This window comes from Ailuropoda melanoleuca, chromosome 18 (assembly GCF_002007445.2).
Source record: "Ailuropoda melanoleuca isolate Jingjing chromosome 18, ASM200744v2, whole genome shotgun sequence".
NCBI classification, from domain to species: Eukaryota; Metazoa; Chordata; class Mammalia; order Carnivora; family Ursidae; genus Ailuropoda; species Ailuropoda melanoleuca.
In genome coordinates this window covers 1660846-1681584 of record NC_048235.1, presented here as the reverse complement: position 1 = coordinate 1681584, position 20739 = coordinate 1660846, and the positions used below count along the sequence as shown (strand labels likewise).

The window sequence follows — 20739 nt, the reverse complement described above, 5'->3', positions numbered from 1 at the left end:
TATCCTGCAAGCACTTCCAGGTAAACCTTCTGACAAAGCTCCATGTTAACAGTCACTCCCGGGGAGTGAGGTTATGGCTTTGCTCACTTCGCTGGAGAAACAGAGGAGGCCTAGATTAAGTTATGCTTCCAGTGACTCAGCTCATCAGTGGTAGAATTACTGGCAATCTCTTCCCTGCTCTGGGCGGGGGGCGGGGGGGGGTCACTGGCCTCCGAGATGTGGCTCTGTAATTACATTGAGCTGAGCCTCTCTTATGGTCAAGAACTATAGAGTTTGGAATGTAAGAAAGTTGAGTGGGTGTTTCTGTAGCTTGTCTTAGTGTCCTACTAAAGAAATGGAAAATGAGCACTGCATTCTGTTTAACCTTTAAATTTTGCATTAATTTTCTAAGATGCTTTCTCAGATTTCCCCTTGGCATTCACATTTTTCAATTTGCAGGAAGAAGCATTGAGAAAGATATCAGAACTTACATTTGAAATACTGGCTGTTGTGCAACATCTTAAACTTTTATAATGGATGAGTCATCCTACTTGTCATTGTGTTTGTTACTATTAAGATGGAAAAGAAAATAGGATACCACAGAGAGAGAGAGAGACAGCTAGTGAGAACAAGAACCCAGTTCCTGGTTCTTCAGCTTTTTTGTTGTTGTTGTTCTTGTTGTTGTTTTGTTTTGTATTAAACTATCCCCAAATAATTTCTAACATTTGTTTTATTTAAAAGCTTTTCAATTATATCAACACAATTGTGACACGATAATATCATAGGGTTCACAGAGGTGTGGGCTCACCTGTGTTCCCTCAACCAAGATCCTCAACTTCTCTTGGTCTCACCTTCTTTGCAGATACAGCTGGAATAATGCCTCCTTTGGAAAGTTGTGAGGATTGACCATAGCATATAAAGCATTTCCTGTCTCTAGGCTTCATGTTCGGCTTTTCCAGAAGTCGGCTTGAGACAGACATAGAGACACTTCTTTGTTTAGACCTTCACTACTCCTTCCTCTCGTGGGACTTTGTACAAGATTCTGCAGGAGTTGTGAGGACAGCTGTACTCACTTGTGTACTCACGCACCACCTCCCAGACCTCAAGCCATCTCTGGAGCAGGATTTGTGGCATCTTCACACTTGCAGCCTCATCACTAATCACAGTTTGGAATGCAGTGAGCACTTCTTGGAGGAGGGGGCGTGAAATATATTAACATTATCTTTTAATAGCATTACTGAGGAACGATGTCTATTTTTGTCTTCAGTGTATATTTCTTTGGGTTAATTGGCTTTCTCTTCTCCAGTTATTCATGATAGAAGCTAAAGAGATTTGTTTGAGATCTTTCTTCTTTTAGGTTATAAATGCTGTATGCTATAAATTTCCATCGAAGCATAGTTTTTGATGCATCCCACAACTGCAATGTGCCGTTTTACCATTTCAACCTGTTCAAATATTTTCAAATATCCCTTGTGACTGCTTGTTGAAGCATTAATTAATTAGAAGGTGATTGCAAGGGCCGTGCAAGCCTGCCATACCCTGACTGATTTTCTGCATGCTCGCTCATTCAGTTATGAGGCTCGTGTGGAAATCTCCAGCTGTAATTTGGTTTTACCCATTGTTTTTCTTGCAGTTCTATCAGTATTTACATCATGTGCTTTGGAGCTTTGTTATTAAGCACATGCATGTTTAGGACTGCTATGTTCACTCTTACATCATCATAAAATAAGCTTCTTCATTCCTGGTAACATTCTTTGCATTAAAACTATTGTGTGTGATATTAACATAGCAACTTGGAGTCTGCTTTTGATGAATGTTGCTGTTCTTTTGGTCATGCTTCCCATCATTTCGCTTCTATCTACTTGTGTCTTTATATTTCAAGTGTGTTTTTTAAAGTCAGAGTGACAGTGATTTTATTCTTTAATCTCACCATCTCTACCTGTTCTTCTTTCCTATGTTTAGTTAACTAGCTTGAGCACATGGAGTGCAATTTTTATACTTGTTTTGATGTTGCCTACTAATTGAACCACCTGTGTCACTTCTGGCTAAGTTTGCTGTTTCCACCCCCACCCTCATTACGGATAGTATTTTCTTGCTTTTCTGCAAGCTTAGTAATTCTTGACTGGATGCCAGACCTGGGGAATCTTATTTTGGTGGGTGTGGGATATTTTTGTATTCCCAAAAATTTTCTTGAGTTTTCTTTTTGGATGTAGTTAAATTTCTTGTAACTGTCTGGTCCTTACAGAGATTGCTTTTGAAGACTGGATGAAGGGAGAGGGAAGTCAAGTGTATGGGGTGACCATTTTAAGTAGGTGGTCACTCACCTCCAGTCTGTGCGGGTGGTGGACCTGGCTCTGTGACCCAGACAGGAGGTGCTAGGCACCTTGCTAGCCTCACCCTACTCTGATCTTGTGCTTTTAAGATTTCTAAAGAAGTGACCTAGGCAGCACTTACTCTAGAGTGATTTTTTTCCGCCACCCCTGAGGTTTCTCAGTACTCTGTTCTCTGCCCAGTGAGATGAAGATTTCTGCTCTGACTGCTGGGGACAGACAGTCTTAGCTCCGTGAGCATTCTGGACACTATTACCTATGATCTTTTGGTCATTCTTTCACTAGCCTTGAGTAATTGTCCTTATGTACATGGGTCAGTACTCACCTGGAATGCAACAGGGCCCTCTGCCAGTCTCTGGGGGCCTTCCTGTGACTGTGACTTTTAGCTTCCTTCACTTGCTCACATTCTCCTCTCTGTGTCCTCATTCAGGGAGACTGCTGGGTCAGCCTGGGTGTCCATGCCCTTTGCCTTGGGTGTGTAAGTCTCTCCAGGCAATAAAGCCAGAGAAATGGTAGGGACTGTCTCCTTTATTTCCCATCTCTCAGGGATCATGTTCCAGCAGTGCATGATGCCCAATGCTTTGAGGGCCGTTTTCTTTATAAATTTAACTTTTTTTTTCTTTAACTTGATTAAGGCAGGAAGGGAAATCCAACCCTTGATACCCCAACTTAGCTAAAAGAGGAAGTGTTCTAGTGAGTTTTTAATCCTTCTTTATTTGAATTACTAAATGAGCCATGACTGAGAATGAGCTTGGAGCTGTTTCCTAGAATCGATTTAATTGAATTTGTTAACCACCCCTCATGGTATTTAGTGCAATATTAACCTCTGGAATGGACGTGTTATCCTCATTACATGAATATCATGTGTTAAAGATCCAGCACAGTGGTATTTGGCCTGGGGCAAAGGTCATACTGAGCAGGTCTTGAGTTGTTGCTAGTTACCTTGCTCTCACTAAGGGAACACATACAAGGACTTGTGGTCATATTTGTTTAAATTTCCTTTGCAGATTTTAGAACTACTTTCACCTTATCTTTACATAAATATTGAAACATTTGTAATCAACTGAACACCCATTTGTTGAATATAAACTTCACTTTAGAGAAGAAGAAAGAAAAATGGTCATAAAAAATGATTTACAAGTTAATGACCGTGTCTATAATCTACAATGTGGCTAGAGTATATGCAAATGGACCTGATAAAATTGATGTACATGCCATTTCCTTTTGAACAATTCCAAGAAAACTGACAAGTCCATCTTGTGTTGTTCCTCACTGCTATGCTCTTTTTGCATGTCATTCACTTATGATGAATTTTCAACCTTTGATATTACCAGGCATCCATGTGTCCATGATTGTTTCTCAGCTTGACTCCGGGGCTCTCTGTTTGGTCTTACTCTTAACTTTTGGTCATTTTTCTATTGAGTTGGATGATTGCCTGACTCCTTAATTTTGAGTATTTTAGAGGATTTAACCGTGGGCTCCCATCATCTTTTCTTTCAGCTCCCTCCACTGTTACTTCCCCAGTCAGAAGAAACCTAGTGACTTTTCTGGTCCTTTTTTTGTTGTTGACTCTAGGATATGCCCATGGACACACTCCACATATTTTAAAACAAAGAGCATAATATGTTCAGAATGAAATTTATCATATTGCATCATTGGCCATCATGGTCATATTTATGCATTTTCTTTTGCTGGGTCACCATCTATAAAATCTTCCTAAGTTTGCTGCTTCCTCCTCAATAGGTAACTCTTCATTTTTTATTTAACTCTTTTTGTCATAGTTTTTCAGTAACTTACACCTGGATTAATGCCTGTGTTGTTTGGGATGGCAAAGGCCCAGCAGCTCCAGGTCGGAAGAGTTTAGACAGCATTAGCCTTTGACTTAAAAATAGAAGACCATGAGGGGTGCCTGGATGACTCAGTCGGTTGAGCGTCCAACTCTTGATTTCAGCTCAGGTCTTGATCTCAGGGTCATGAGTTCGAGCCTCGTGCTGGGCTGCATGGTGGATATTGAGCCTACTCAAATAAAACAACAATACCAACAAAAAACAGGAAGACCATAAAAGGGTCCATTGCAGAAAGTTAAGTGATATGATAACCCATGTTATTATATCAAGCCTTTGCTTGAACACTACAGATTTGAAGACATTTTATTATTTCTTTTGATGTTGACATGATCATAAGAAAGTTTAATTTAGTGCTGAAGAGTAGAAATTCTGGATCCACCATGTGCAAATCCTACCACCAGTAGTTGCCAGCTGTGTGGCCATGGAGAAATTACTTAACTTCTCTGTGCCACAGTACCTTCCTTTATAAAAATAGGATAACAATAGTACTTACTTCATACATACTGTTATTATATATAAACCGCTTAAAACAGTGTCTAGCTCATAGTATGTGCTGTATAAGTATTACTATTATTATAATAAAGCAAGAGTAGTAAAGTAGAATTAATGTGACTAAGAACAGAACTGGGGTGCCTTTCTCCTTGGTTTCCCATTTTAATGACAATATTGGTTTCCACAGAATTTTTCTTTCCTTTTTCCTTTTCTTTTCTTTTCTTTTTTTCTTTTCTTTTCTTTTCTTTTCTTTTCTTTTCTTTTCTTTTCTTTTCTTTTTTTCTTTTCTTTTCTTTTCTTTTTTCTTTTTCTTTTTTTAAAGATTTTATTTATTTATTTGACAGAGAGACAGCCAACAAGAGAGGGAACACAAGCAGGGGGAGNCCTTTTTCCTTTTCTTTTCTTTTCTTTTTTTTCTTTTCTTTTCTTTTCTTTTTTTCTTTTCTTTTCTTTCTTTTCTTTTCTTTTTTCTTTTTCTTTTTTTAAAGATTTTATTTATTTATTTGACAGAGGGACAGCCAACAAGAGAGGGAACACAAGCAGGGGGAGTGGGAGAGGAAGAAGCAGGTTCTCAGTGGAGAAGTCTGATGTGGGGCTTGATCCCAGAAGGCAGACGCTTAATGACTGAGCTACCCAGGCACCCTCCCANTTCTCAGCGGAAGTCTGATGTGGGGCTTGATCCCAGAAGGCAGACGCTTAATGACTGAGCTACCCAGGCACCCTCCCACAGACTTTTTCTAGCTTTATTGTTTCTGGAAGTTGGTATATATTAGAAGCACTGTATACTCGTAAATTTCTGTTATTTCCCTAAAACTTCCATGCTGCTTTAGAACTGGGGAAAATAAGAATTGTGAACATATATTAATCCCTCCTTCCATTTCAGACGTCCTGTTAACTGTTCAACTTGTATTATTTCATTTATGTTTCACACACACTCACCCATAAGTTTTACTTGTCATCCCTCCTTTCAAGACACAGAAACTGAGATTTAAGTCATTCACCCAAAATTGCAGTCTGTTTCTGAAGTGGAAACACAAGTCTGTCTGCTAGCCCGTCTCCTTCCCATAACCTGCCACACGATATACTTTCCTTGCCGTATGTTCACTTGCTACAACTGCTTCCCTTAGAGATGATCTTTCCTTTCTAACTTGGCCAAATCTTACCACTTTCCACCTGGAAATATACATAAAACTCACATTGTCTTTTCATTCACTCCTATAGCTCCTGTCACTTTTCAAAGTAATAGTATTCATACAGCATTTCTTCCTCACTGTTTCTCCGCCACAAAGAAAGTGACTCTGGAAAGGGAGGTATTATGTTGCTGCTGTGTACTAAGCAATACCCGTGGTCTTTCTCACGTCACTTCTCTCTCTCCATTCTCTTGCTTTAACATCCGTCCATGATTTAGAGTCCATACTGAGAATAGACGTCAGGTGTCAAGATTTGAAAATCTGATTTTTAAAGTGTTTCTGAAAATTGGATAACCCTATTTTTCTAATCCTTTCCCAAAGCTGTGGGAGGGGGTGCAGAGCCAACAGTCCCTGGACACGCACACATCTCCTCTCCTTAGTTTACATTTCAAGTGTTGTACGTCATGTGGGTATTTGATGTTTTATTTCTTTAAGCTGCGGGGAGACTCCTGGAAAGGCAAAGTGTAAACAAATCTTCTGACATAGACCCTGTGGGACCCGGTTTCCAAATGATTGCGTCCAGTGACATTTCATTGATTGTGCACAAGCTGTGAAAAATGCTGCCTCTCTTCTGATGAATTTCAAACTTCTGTTCAGTAGCCTTTTGTCCCGTTGATAATGATTATGAATGCTGTATTTTATTTCAGCATCATGTTTTTGCTTTTCTCCTGGAAAAGGAGTTGATATGACATCCATTTCATCACTTAAACAGTTGGGGTAAAGGTTGCTGTGAAAGCCTAATGAAGTCCCTGAGTTGTGACCACATACACTTGCCAAATCAAATGCGTTATGGAGGGAATTTCCATGAGTGTAATTAGAATGGCAGCCTGTGTTTCAAGCCCTGGGTGTACAAACTTGGCTTCACGCGGTCTGGTGGAATGAGACCTGCCCTGAGAAGGAGGAACTGTGCCCAGAGCTCCTTTCAAGAAATGCTTTCCCATTACCAAATGTATGCACTGGGTGCTGAATTCCCATTACCCAAATAAGAATTTCTTTCTTGAAGCATCCATGGGAAAGAGTGCAAATTACTTCAAGGGAGGATTTAAGGGAATTAAAACTAGAGTACAAGTCAATTCAATAAGTATTTACTAAATACTTAATGTGTACTCATTACCATGGGAGACACAAAGGGACATTCATTTTCTTCAGGGAAACTGGGTAAAAAATTAGTTAAAATGAAATTGGCAGAAATGCCATTCGGATTGAGTTTATGTTAAATTAGTCTTTCCCAGCCCCTGGATTTGTGTGTGTGTGTGTGTTGGCAAGCTTTACATGTCTTTGTCTTAAACCTTTGTGAAGACCTATAATTATTTTCATCCATTTTTTGCAATTTAGGGTATTTTGATAATGGTCAAATGAATTTGATCATGCTTCTATAATGTGCACATTTTTGCCATTTTGTTTGCAACTGAAAGTAAATATTTTCATTCTTCCTCAGTTATTTCTATTTCTTCATTGGCATTGTTCACATTAAAATTTTAACATCATTTTTTTCTAAAATCAAGTCGATTGGCAAAAAAATACTCGTTCCCCAAATCATAAATTTATAACATTGTCCTATCAATCAGTGAGTTTAAACTTTAAAAGTTAGTTAAAAATCACTTTCTCCCATTTGCTAAGTTACTTTGCCTTTAAAAATGTAAATTCATTTAACCCTCTGAGTCCTATTTACAAGTTTAGGTAAATGTGGTAAAAAGTGCTGAAAGTGACAATTTGTGGCTGATTCATTGTTTCTGAAATGTCACTTTATTCTGCTGGTTCTTGAACACTCATTAGTTTTTTCTCTGTTCCTTTTTGTTTTCTGTGGCGGTCAGTCACTTTGAACGTCTAATATTACAGATGGCTGTCCTAGCTTGATGATCCAGAATGGCCAAAATTATTTTTCTTTCTGAATGCCAACAGTTGTCTGTTTCCAAATACTGCGCTCAACTCTGTTAAAAGTTTTAAGACATGATGTTTTCTTTTCAGAGGCCCACTTTGGGAGATCCTTGTTTCCAGGGATGATTTTTTTTTCCCTTAAACATTTCAAAGTCCAGGCAATCCCACACTTCCTTGCAATATGACTGCACAGCCAAGTTTTACATATGACATCTTCAGTCTACTTTCAAGGTAGCAAATAGGTATTACATAGATAGAAGGACGTTTGCTCACGCAGCAGCAACATTGCGTGAAATCTTTCATATTGTATTTTTGTTACTCTGATCTTTCTGTACAAAAGTCTATTATGTTATCTGTGTTAAAACTAACCATTAAAAAATGATTTCTTGCTATTTTCAATAGATACATGGATAGGAAGGTTATGTCAGCCACATTCAGCTTTCAGAATGGCTCATGGGGATTTCTGGTTCTGAAAGCCGTCACAGGTTGTGGCTCTGTAGCAGGTTTTAAAGTTTTTGATAGATTTACGTGGATAACACTTGTCTTTTGGGAAACAATTTGTCTGGATACACGCTAAAATGAATTTATGTACCTTCTAATAAGAAGTCTTTGCACCACTTCATGCAAATAATAAAGGTCCCTTAAAAAAAAAAGCAAGATGAGTGCCTAGGTGGCTCAGTTGGTTAGTCATCTGCCTTCACCTCAAGTCATGATCTGAGGGTCCTGGGATCAAGCCCCAGGTCAGACTCCCTGCTAAGTGGGGAGCCTGCTTCTCCTTCTACCTCTGCCTGCCGCTCCCCCTGCTTGTGCTCAATTTCTCTCTCTCTCTCTGTCAAATAAATAAATCTTAAAAAAAAAAAAAAGGCAAGGAAGGATTTATGAATTCTAAATATTCTTGGACCAGGAAGGAAAATACAAAAAGCATTTGTATGTGCATATTTCCCCCAAACCCATCTCTCCTTTCCCACTGGTGATAGATATTCGGCCCCTGCCTTTCCTGTCTCTGGCTATCAGATCCCCAGCTCCTGCTGGCTGGCAGGTGTCCTGGGTCATCCACTGAAGTGCTCCTCCAAGATCAAACTGAAACTTTCTACCTTAGAAGAGCCAGAGACAGTTAAATGCCAAACAGTGTTTTTAAACAACATTTTTTTCCAAATAGATTTATTGCCTTAGTGATAGTGAATGTGGAATTAAATACAGATTTTCTTTTTTATAAAAGACAAAGAAAATTGTGGATTATAGTGAATTATTTTCTATTGTGCTAATAGGTTTTTGCAGACTGGTTTCACAAACTTTTTTTTTTTTTAATCTAGAACTGAGCACACTTTGACTATGTAAACACTGATTTCATAAACATGTCAATATTACATATCTAAGTTGTAATGCTTGTTTTCTAAGTGTTTCTACATAGCTTAGTTTGTATCTATTTAAGTAACTGAGTAATAAAATAAAGTAATAAAAATCATTTTAGAAATCTCTGAAATTCCCTTCTCCTTCACTGGGAAAGTTTTTATTTCTCAGTTTACAAACAAAGAAAACAATATTTTGCATTCCTTTGTACGTATATCGAAATCCACCCCCCGGGTGAAGGTTAAAAAGAAAAAAAAAAGATACAGACATAAAATAATTTGTTTATTGGAAATGCTTTTTTGGAAATCATTTTTTTAAAAGATTTTCTTTATTTGAGAGAGAGTGAGAGAGAGCATGAGCAGGGGGAGGGGCAGAGGGAGAGGGATAAGCAGACTCCCCACTGAGCAGGAAGCCTCATGTGGGCCTGGATCCCAGGACCCTGAAATCATTTCTTTTTTAAGTGGCAGACTCCTTGGTTTATTTCCCTACTTCATGAGAGCTCTGACTTGCTGATCATATGCTAAATTTAAACCAGAAAAATCTAGATAGTAACCAACAATCATCAACTTGATCCATTTAACCTAATGGTGAATCAGTTAAGTTCAAAATTACATTCTGAGTATGGAATGTCCTCCTGTTGATGAGGTTTCAAGGCAGTTGAATTAGGCAGAGGATGCTCTCAACATAGGAAGTGAGCAGGTCCAGAAAGAACAGATTCAAGGCTTTCTTACTGACCTGCTTTGTCAAAACTATTACAGGTAAAACTTCATTGTGAACCAGACACTATAAATGCATGAAGCCTAATGGCCACGTTGGAAAATAATAGTGGTGCATTTTTTTAAAGGCTGCTAGATTAATGGATGAAATCTTCAATTTATTTTTTAATTCAGTTGTATGTCCAACAAACATTGATTAAACATTGATTAGCGATGCATATTTGGTAGTGTTGGTCCTAAAGGAATAAGGATCAACATGGCATGAATATTCATTCCTGCCATATTTCTGACCCCACTTTTTCAGATGCTCATTTCCCTACTTGTTACGTGGCTGCTAACTTCATGAGCCTGTACGATCTCATAATCAGAAAAATAATTCAGATATCATCTAGAACACAGAATCTAAGCAAAACTGTATTTTTTCCTCTTCTCAAACCGCATTAATTTATACTTTTAAGAGGATCTTTAAACACGGTTAAATGGTAGATATTCTAAAACATGAATACATTTTCTGTATTTTTTCAGGCAAAATGAAAATGTGTTTATGCCTGGTTTGCTAATCTGAATCGTTCAAATGCAGTGTGTGTTTTGTGGTAGGAATTGATCTTGATAGAAATATCTTTAACTTTTTTTTTTCCTCAATAGTTTTACCTAGCCACACATGTGGAAATCCTGGGGAAATCCTGAAAGGAGTTCTGCACGGAACAAGGTTCAACATAGGAGACAAGATCCGCTACAGCTGTCTCTCTGGCTATATCTTGGAAGGCCATGCGATTCTCACCTGCATCGTCAGCCCTGGGAATGGTGCTTCCTGGGACTTCCCGGCTCCGTTTTGCAGGGGTGAGTACCAGACGACCAGATGGTGTTATGAACCCAGAATAAATAAGTGGCTTTGGTACTGACGGCATAGAAGTTTCCACTAAACAGAAAGAATTCACATCCCTCTGGGTCTTGCTGTGCTAGGTTATTCTGTTCCTAGAAGTCATGTTCCATGAGACCTAAGGAGCCATGACTGGACCCTGTAAAGCCAATAACAAACTTAGATGTGTTCCTTAAATACCCACATTTTTCTTCCTTTTTTTTTTTAAAGATTTTTTATTTATTTATTAGACAGAGATAGAGACAGCCAGCGAGAGAGGGAACACAAGCAGGGGGAGTGGGAGAGGAAGAAGCAGGCTCATAGCTGAGGAGCCTGACGTGGGGCTCGATCCCATAACGCCAGGATCACGCCCTGAGCTGAAGGCAGACGCTTAACCGCTGTGCCACCCAGGCGCCCCATCTTCCTTCTGTTTCTCAAGTTCTATGGCCTTCTGCATAATGTTATCACTTGCTGTCCTAGCATTCTAGGATTTACTATGCACATTTATGTACTTCTTGATGTGATGGCTCCTTTTTAATCTTTTTTTCTCACTAAAAATAACAAACATGCCTTGATAATTAAAGGATCCCTTTTAAAGACTCTTTCAACCCTCTTAGGCCTTTGAAATAAGGTGATCGTGAGAGAACACACTATATCAAAGTGCTCAGCGGCATGATTTGGGGCGAGGTTAGAATTACTTTCCTGATACACCCTGTGTTTTTTTAAGCCTTTTCCATAACATTATTTTACTGCTCCAATAACTTTAGGAAAGAGCCGACTATACCTCTTAAATTCTGACTTTCCTGAGAAAAATGCATCTTAGGGTTTCAAAGATAAAAGTGTAGCCAACCTCCATTAAGGCCTCGATGTGAGGCCAGAAAACCTGCTGAACGCTTTACATGGATCATATCAATATTCATAACAACCATGGAAATAATAACTATAGACACTCCTTTAACAGATAAAGAAACACAATTTGTATTTTCAACAGGTCCCAGAGACAGACAGCGTAAGATGCGTAGAGACGCACTCCCACGTCTGACTTCTAATCCATGCTCATAGCTGTGCAAATTTGAGACCTCACACAGGGCTTCTAGCTCAGTCTATGCTACTTAATGGATACTTGCCTTTTCTAAAATAGTCTTCCGTTTAATGTTGTAGGCCCCTGAGATCTCCCAGGTGCTAACTACATGCAGTGGTGTATTTCTACCAGTGCTGCACTCCTGCTACTGGAACTCTCGCTGGTAGCCAGTACATGCTGATCCCTTCAGCTGTTTCATGTTTCGTCTTCTCAAGTAGGCATTTGATTGCAGACTCCTTTTGCAGCTGAGGAATCCGGGTTAGGAAATGTGACTTGCCCGCAGTGTTCTAGCTTGTAGTTGATGGAGTTCACGCATAGCATGTTCACATTATTCCTCCACCCTGGAGAAAATCCTACTGGGAATATCTTCTATTCCAAGTGTCTGTTTTTCCTCTGGAAATGCTTTTTTCCTCTGCATGCTTCTGAAGTCCATTATCTCTCTCCTGCCCTCCTCTTTTTCCTTACCGCTATTATTTTCCATTTTGTCAAAAGAACAGTGTACTCAATATCCAGACCTTTGTTCCTTTTGCCTTGTTTTTTTGTTTGTTTGTTTGTTTGTTTTGTTTTGTTTTGTTTATCGATTCTCCTCAACTAGCTGATCCTATTTAAGGACAGAGCTGCTGGGATATCCTCAGTATATGCTCTCTTCCTTGTCCCCACCATTGTTCCCTTCCACTCTGGATAAACATGGGAGCTCCTGCAGCTGTGTTCTCTTATTCCCTGTACACTAACTTTTTCCTTTCCAGCTGTCCTTCGCTCATCTCTGTTCCCACCCGCACTCCACACTTCCACTTATTTTTTTTCTTTTCACCCAGACCCACTTCAAGGTGGTTACATGAGCTCCATGTGTAGAATCTTGGAGTCCATCCTGCATCCTACTCCCTGAAGATCCTTACCAGCACACACAGCTTGCTCACCACCTTTCTCCCTCAGCCAGGCCCCTTCAGTGACTCAACAGGAGTCAAGTGCCAGGTCTTCATCCTGGCTACTGACGTGCCCCAGGATAACCTTGGCTGGACTGAACTGTGAATGTCAACTGTCAATGCTTCCAATCACAGACTTGAAGCGTTTCTCCCCACAGACAATGTCCTGCCAGGGCTCAAGAGTGCTGGCTTTCCTCAAAACCACTGATCATAACATCCGTTCTGCTCTACATTCCTCACACCCTGAGGAGAACTGGATATCACCATGCGGGAAGGATTTACACCACAGAAATTGGCAAACCCTACACACCAGGGTTCTCTTCTTTTTCCCCAAAGAATTCTTTCCCAACGTACCACTCCATGCTTAATCCCAAACTTTTGCTGTTTTTACCCTGTTACACAGTTTACCTTTTTATCTCCCTTAGGGCCATAAATCTTACTAATTTATCAAGTTTACACTTAAGTCCAAATTTCTGTCATTTCTTGCACTGCAGCCTCCTTTGAGATTGCTTCAAAAGAAAAGTCCTTCTGCCTATAGCATTCATTTTGTTACCATTTTATATTTGAACATAACGACTTAACGTTGTTTCTTGAACCAGTTTCTAACCTCCCAGGAGATAGTAGATAGTCATACAAATTTTGTAACTCTACCCTTGATTCCTCTTTATATTAAAATTTAGCCTAGTGTATAGCTCTTTCCCCTTACTGCTATACCTGATTCCCTCAGGAGCCTAATAGAAGCATAGAAATATGTTGAGTATCACAGAAGAGTCATTATAAACTTGAAAATGTAAAAAGTAAGGATTAGCAGTAGCCATAACCACTTCTTTCCTCCCCAAAGAAGCTTTCTTCTTAATCAAAGGGTCTTTACTAATTCCTCAATTATAAACCTTATAAACTCAAAGTTAATATAACAATAAGCCCATAATCATACTTATTCTGCCACCAATTTATTAATTTATATTAATTTATATTAATATACCTTTGTCAGGATATATTTTTTTCTCCTTTATTACAGATTATTACATTAATGCTTACATTTTGCTTTTCCCAGTGGTTGGTCGAGTAGCAAATTCAAAGGGCATTAAATTAGATATAATTATTTTATGAAACAAATTTGAAAGCTATGATAGTTTGTCATTGAATTGGGTAACTGAATCATCAAGAAAAAAATCAATGACCTAATTCTTATAAATGTGTAGATGTGGTATATCTAGGGGAGACATAAATGAATTTCAGTAAAGTGGGCTTTGATTATTTATAAAAATGAAATGAGTGTATTTTCTGCTTCCCCAACATTCCAGCTATTTAGTTCCTGGAATCACTGCAGGATTCTTCTTGATCACACTACTAACGGTAACACCACTATTTCCCATCACAATGACTTCTTGCTAGTGTTGAAAATTTTACATATTAACTTCAAGTGGCAGCATTTAACCTGAACAATGACACTTAAAGGTGTGTATCATTTCTAGTCATGTGATACTCTTTAAAGAAATAAATTACCAAGAAATTACCAAGAAATAAATTACCAATAAAATTAGTACATAATAAAATGGGAGACCAGCCAGCTCTGCTTAAAATGGATTCCTCTAATTCCTATAATGACCCCCATCAGACTGACTTCTTTCCAGGATTAGAGTTCAGATTTTCCTCTTCTGGAGGTATCCCGTTTCAGTCTTCCTCATTTATCCTGGAGTTTTCAACTTAACAGCTAGATCTTCCTTAATTTCCCTCCATTACTGCCTATGGCTCCTGTTGTCTCTTCCAGTCTTTGCAAAGATTTGCTGTTTCCATGTGTGCAGGCATGGTGGGTATTTAGAGGAGAAATGCAAAGGAGGAAAAGAGGGAAGTGGATAGAACCAATAACAGATGCTCTCACCTCGGAATTTAAGTGCCATCTTCATTTGCTTTTTACTTCCCCTACTGTGTTATTAAATCAAAAAGACTATAACACAAGGGACCAGAATATATCACACTTTACTTTGGTCACCAGGACACTGGAGGGCCATAGAGTATAAAATCCAAAAGAGAAGGGATTCTTCTTGAATGGAAACTGAACAGCGGGCTGTTGTCTCCAGATTTATGGCGTGATCAAGAGGTTAGAAAGGAAGTAGGTAAGGAGCTGCATTTGGAAAAAGCTCCTTCATAAGAAACAATTATCTGATCCAAAGCAACCCCGGGGAGAAGTGGTCCTCACCTCATGTTATCCCAGCATGAAGTGGGTAAGTCCCTCTTTTACTGCCTTTCCTTAGACTCTGAAACTCTCTAATCCTGGACCTTATTTTTTAAATAGCATTGTGATCTTACACCAGCTGCCTTATTCCATGAATACAGTCACAGGGAGAATATGTAGATATGAGGGACATTTGGGGACCTGAGCTATGGCTGGGCCTGGAAGAGATTAGGATAGCTTACTAGTTTTTGCTTTGCATAAATGATAGGACAGTTGCATCAGGCATATGCTATTTGAAATAAGCCAGCTCCAAGCAAATGCTAATCTACTCGGGCCAGGGATACATGCTTTCTTCCCTAAACATCACCTTTGATGTGCCTTGATGCTTTCAATGATGGAACACTTTGTATATGCAAAGTGCTATATAAAATAATTCTTAACAGCTATTGCAGAGTTGAGATCCCTGAAGTCATAGCTCTGGACATGACCAATTACAAACTGTCCTAAATAACTTATTTTTGTCTATTCTGCACTTCACAGATTAGTCTGTATTAACATTATGTGCACAACTCCTATGAACTCCCATGGAAAGGCATCTAAAAATTGTATTTATATAATTTCAATTGGTAAATATGCTGAAGTCCATAAATTTATGAACCTGTTCGTATCTCTAATCACATTGAGATGTAGGCAGGGGAAGCAATATCATTCTTGTAATAAAAGTAAGGAGGTTTCAAACTGTGCTGATATAGGTTATGAACTTATGACTTGGACAATATAACAAGACAGTTGATTGTATCTTACTTTTACTAAATTCTGTTTAATATAAGTGGCATATGTGCATAATTTAAAAATAGTAATAGAAACGGAATTACTATGAAAAGAAACATCCCATCGAAACTACCATTACTCTTATGCCACACATAGTTTGATAACATTTAAATATTTTTTTATTATTATAACTGCTTATACTCTTAATTATTATCAATTTTATTTTTTAATTGATATCTTGCTATGAGTGTTAACATCTGTTACTCCCATCCACCATGTCTTGTTTCTCCTAATTTAGATTTCTGTATATTATCTTTAAACATTTAAATATGCAATATATCTTTTTTTGCCCAAAGGCGCAGGGAAGGTTTTAGTGGGGCTACAGCTCAAGCTGAAGGGCAACATAGCATGGCCAGAGTAGTGATGCTGTCTCTCCAAACAGAGCGGAGACCATGCTTATACTGAGAAAATTCCCACCAGGGTTTGCAGGCTAATACGCTAAGGAGGGAAGCAGGAAAAAGCACTTCATCCTGATTGGCTGGAAGGGCTTCATCCTGATTGGTTGATAGTGGCAGGCAACGCCGGCTGCTCATTGGTGGTTTGTGAAACTGTGGTCCTCTGGCCTGCGTGCCAGCCCGCAACCTGGAGCATCCTAGTTCTGGCTTGGGATGGCCGTCCACCCCCATTAGTGAGCCAGGAGAGGTTCAGGTCCCGCATCTTTAGTCCCACCGAGTCCTGTCTCATGTTAGGGTTCCTTCACGGTCGCCAAAATCTGTTCCCGGAATTGATGTCTGAGGCCAAAAATGATAGAAATGAGGCCAGACCCCAAAACCAAATGCCCAGGCGAGACTTTGTCAGGGTTACAGCTCGAGCTGACAGGAGATACAGCATTAACAGAGAATTGTTAGGTGGCCTCCCTCTCTCTGGTGTATCTTCTCATCCTTTCCTCCTATCCTATTCTCTCAGCTATAATAGAACTTTTGCAATATTGAAGTTGTTAACGTTTATATTTTATGCTATAATGATAATTAAGTCCTTCTTAATTTGTCTAAAGGCTGAAAAGCAATAAACAACATTCATATTATTATAACTATGTAAATATTTTTCACTGCAGAGCTAAGTATTTTGCCTATAATTATTCTGCTTCCTCTATAATCCAATAGCACAACCCCTGTGCCACTCAGAGTCCACATGAGTTTTTCTTAGCCTCAATTATTCATAATAATGCCATACTTACTTTTGTTTCACATTTGGACCAAGGCTATCTGGTAGAGCTTATTTGGCTAAGTAACATTAGCAAGCTCAAACACAAGTTTTGTATGCACATGTTCAACTCCACAGGACTATTTCTGACTGGCAATTGGTTCCGATATGATTGATAATTTGGGGACTTCTGTATCTGGCTTCCAGTCAGTGGCCAGCCTTGTCTCCATGCAGTTGGCGGAGGCAGGACAGAGCTGCAGTGGGTATGAACAAATCCCTGCGTGTACTTCATGTTGGTTACACTCAGCCCTTGTGTTCACACTTAGCTGGAAGGGAGGCAAGGAGTTGGATCAGCTATAAAGTTGGGAAGAAGAAGAAACAGATTTGGTAAATGGCTGGCCTGTTCATGCCACGGCTGGTCTTCCACTGGTCCTAAAATTTTGAATTATCTTTATTTTTCCATTGTGGATTAGTAAAACTTATGTGTTGGCAAAATAATCCAGATGTCTTCTACTTTCCACTTGTTTGAATTTTTGTTAGGAGTAAGTGCTATTCTTCTTCCTGAAGGCCATAGACTTTCTGTTAAACTCAACTGCTCTGTGTTTCACAAACAATTGTTTTCTGTCCTGCCTGAGGTCTCTAGTTGCCAGTGCTCCTGGGATATTGTACTTCCATTGCCTTAATTCCCCAAGCCCACTTCCTCCAGCTCCCTGAATTGTCCCTCAGAGGGTTCTGCACTGGCTTCCGGGGCTGTTCCTTAACCACGCACACTCAATCTTTCCTAAAAGATTTCCACTCTTTCCTAAACCCAATATCTTCCTTTCTTTTTGTTTCACCTCAAATAGCTTCTTAAGAACTGTTGCTTCAGAGGAAAATTCTTTAAGCCTTAGCATGCCTGCAACTGTCCTTGTCTGCATCCACATTGATGGATATTATAGCTGAGTATAAAATTATACATGGAAAACTTTTCTTCCCAGAATTCTTCAAGCAGTATTTAATTATTTTAAGCACATCATTGGCTTCTGCTGAAGTATAGCTCCTCTTTCTCTCCCCCCTTCTCTTTCCACACACACATGCACACACACACACACACACACACACACACACACACACACACGTAGGCAAGTGGATTTTGAAGTTGTAACTGCAGAGATTGGCTCAAACTAAAAAATGAATGTTTTCCAGGCATGTCAAAAGAGAAAATGAGAGGTTTTTAAGAAAGCAAACACAAGTGAAAGATTTTTTTTTGAGGGGAGATACTATATCTGTACTGTTCTTGGGCAGAAGGATAATACATACGGTGTGGGAATATGCCACAGATGCGCTTGTTCAAGATGAGCTAGGCTGTAGCCCAGAGCATCCTCTGTGTGTGATGTAGCTGGTGGGGCTGTGACTGTCAGCACCTGGGCCGGGATTAAAGGGATGTGCAGCTGCTACATGCCTAATAAAAGCCAATTCCTCAGTGTTTATAACAGTGTTTTCCACTAGAAATACAATGCAAGTATGAGCTGACCATGTAATTAAAATTTCCTAATAATTACATCGATGAAGTCAAAAGAAAGAGCTAAAGTTAATATTAATAATACATTTTCTTAATGGAACATAGTCCACAGATGACCACTTCAACACAGACTCAGTATAAACTGTTAATGAAGGAGTTTGTTTTCCACACTCTTCTTGAAAACCTGGTGTGTATTTTGCAGTTACAACACACCTCACAATGAGAAAGCCACACTTCAAGTTCTTGTTTGCCACATATGCTGGCGGCTGCTCTTTCAAATGGCTCCAATTTCACAGGCAGAGGGATTTTAGTATTCTTTGTTCCTTCCACACCAGTTGTTAATGAATGTGGAGTCCTGGTGCTGAGTGGGTTTCATTTTCACTTGTGATGTAGATTCAATATATAGCTGTAGGTTCATGATAAGGACTGATAAGAAAATGGGTCTGAAGTATACAAATCTGTGTCACAGTCTGATTGGAATTCCTCCTTTTACTTCTCAGCAATTGCTGAAGCAGATTTGAGCTGAATAGTATCAGAAAGTAGAGTCTATTTTTAAAATTAGTTTAGGCAAGAGATAAGAGTGAGCTAGCTCTTGATTAATCCAAAAAGGTTTCTCAAAAGGAACCTCATTTCAGATGCTGTCTTACTTTTAGAACAAATGACATTGGAGTCTAATGAATGAAGATTATGGAAAACTTTGAAGAAGGTGCAGATTAGCTGGTGGAGTAAGCAAAGAATTGGAAACAGCCTTGTGCATGTAAGACTCAAAAAGTATGAGCGAGGGGGTGCCTGTGTGGCTCAGTTGGTTAAAAGTCTGCCTTCGGCTCAAGTTGTGATCTCAGGGTCCTGGGATCAAGCCCTGCATCAGGCTACCCACTCAGTGGGGAGCCTGCTTCCCTCTATCCCTCTTCCCCTCCCCCCCTTCACTCATTCTGTCTGTCTCTCAACTAAATAAATAAAATCTTTTAAACAAAGCATGAATGAATAAAAATAAGACTGATTCTGGGGAGGAGATGAGCTAGATTTAATTCTGGGGCCTAGCTTCCCCATCTGTAAATGGTTACAAATACTATGGTAAGATGTTCACAAGCCAGAAAGCAGCACAGGGGATGTCTGGACCGAGCAGCTTAGTGCCAGAGGCCCCTTACCCAATCTCTACACAGTATTATGAAGAGAAAAAGCAAATATTTTGAAAAGATGCTCTTCTCAGTATTAGTATGAGGATTACGGGAAATGGCATATGCTGAGCATCTTGCAAATTTTTCTGCATGTAAAGAAGGCGAGTAAATCGGAGACGATGTAGCATCAGGTTATAGGCACTGCAGTCCTACCTGGGAGCAGAACTTGCTCACCAGCTGTGTACTGTATCTTTGGTCAAACTTATCTTCTCTCTCTGGTCTGAATCTCCTTCTCTGTGTCATAGTACCTATTTCATACACCCGTTGTAAAGATCAAGTGAAATAATCCAGGTAAAGCGCTTAGCAAAGAAACTGACATAGTGAAATTCTATAAATTTTAACTATTATAATTACTGCTCCTATCCCATCTGCCTTGCAGTCTTGAAAGCAGTGTCAGATTTTGGAACTAAGGAATGAAGCTCAATAGCAAACAATCTGAACATAAATTCATGTAAGTTACAGGATCTCAGTGCTGGTAGTTGTTAGGTTTTTATGCATCATTGATATTTGTCAGGATGAAAAAAATAAAAACTATCAGGCTGATTTAAGGAGAGAAATTGAATGAAGGGGAAGACTCAGACGGAGGGCAGATGAAGTGCCTCCTGAAGGGTCAGTCCATGTCGGAACAGGTCACTTCTATTTTACGGGTCACTATTGAAACGCATTAGTAAGACAGAAATTACATAGACAACATACACGCAGGTACACAAATGCTTATGCATAGCATGACAATGTAGAAAATACAGATTTAGCAATATTCCAGAGGTAAATTCTTTCTAGAGTCCTTGTTTTTCCTAAGGGAATCATCGATCAAACTCAATCTGAGTAAGTAGCGAGTAGCATTTGTTATCAAATGATAGAAATTTCAGTTTGGTCACTTCAATGGTAAAGTTTAAAGAAAAATTTGTAATACTAATAGTGAAACCTCTAGCAATGACCAGGTAGCAAGCCCTGCTTACGTGCCTTACATATATTCTTGTATTTAGTTTTTAAAGTAACCATTCAAGATCTGTGTTTCCATTGGCCCTGTTTCTTACAGAGTCTCAGGCACCAAGGCATGAAGTGACTTTTCTGAGGTCATGTTGTAGCAAGTGGAAGAGGCAGAATCCAAACCAGGGAATTTCATGCCATTTGTCCCCTCAGCGCCCTGCCCATCCCCTTCCAATTTTCAAGATAAATAAATGTCTTTAAAAGAATCTAAGTTATAGTTTGGAAACAAACATTTGAGTTTGAATTAAACCTGGGAAGGGGCAGGGAGAACATGG

The 20739-nt window shown here is 39.2% G+C and overlaps 1 protein-coding gene across 1 annotated transcript in view; it reads left to right on the top strand.

Annotated features, from left to right (window-relative positions):
* The window catches only part of CSMD1 (CUB and Sushi multiple domains 1), a 1986149-nt gene that overhangs the window by 929844 nt on the left and 1035566 nt on the right, over nucleotides 1–20739 (top strand). Inside the window, exon 6 of the mRNA XM_034647758.1 lies at nucleotides 10428–10622. Within this exon, the coding sequence (XP_034503649.1) occupies nucleotides 10428–10622 (195 nt within the window). The remainder of the gene's footprint in view (nucleotides 1–10427; nucleotides 10623–20739) is intronic.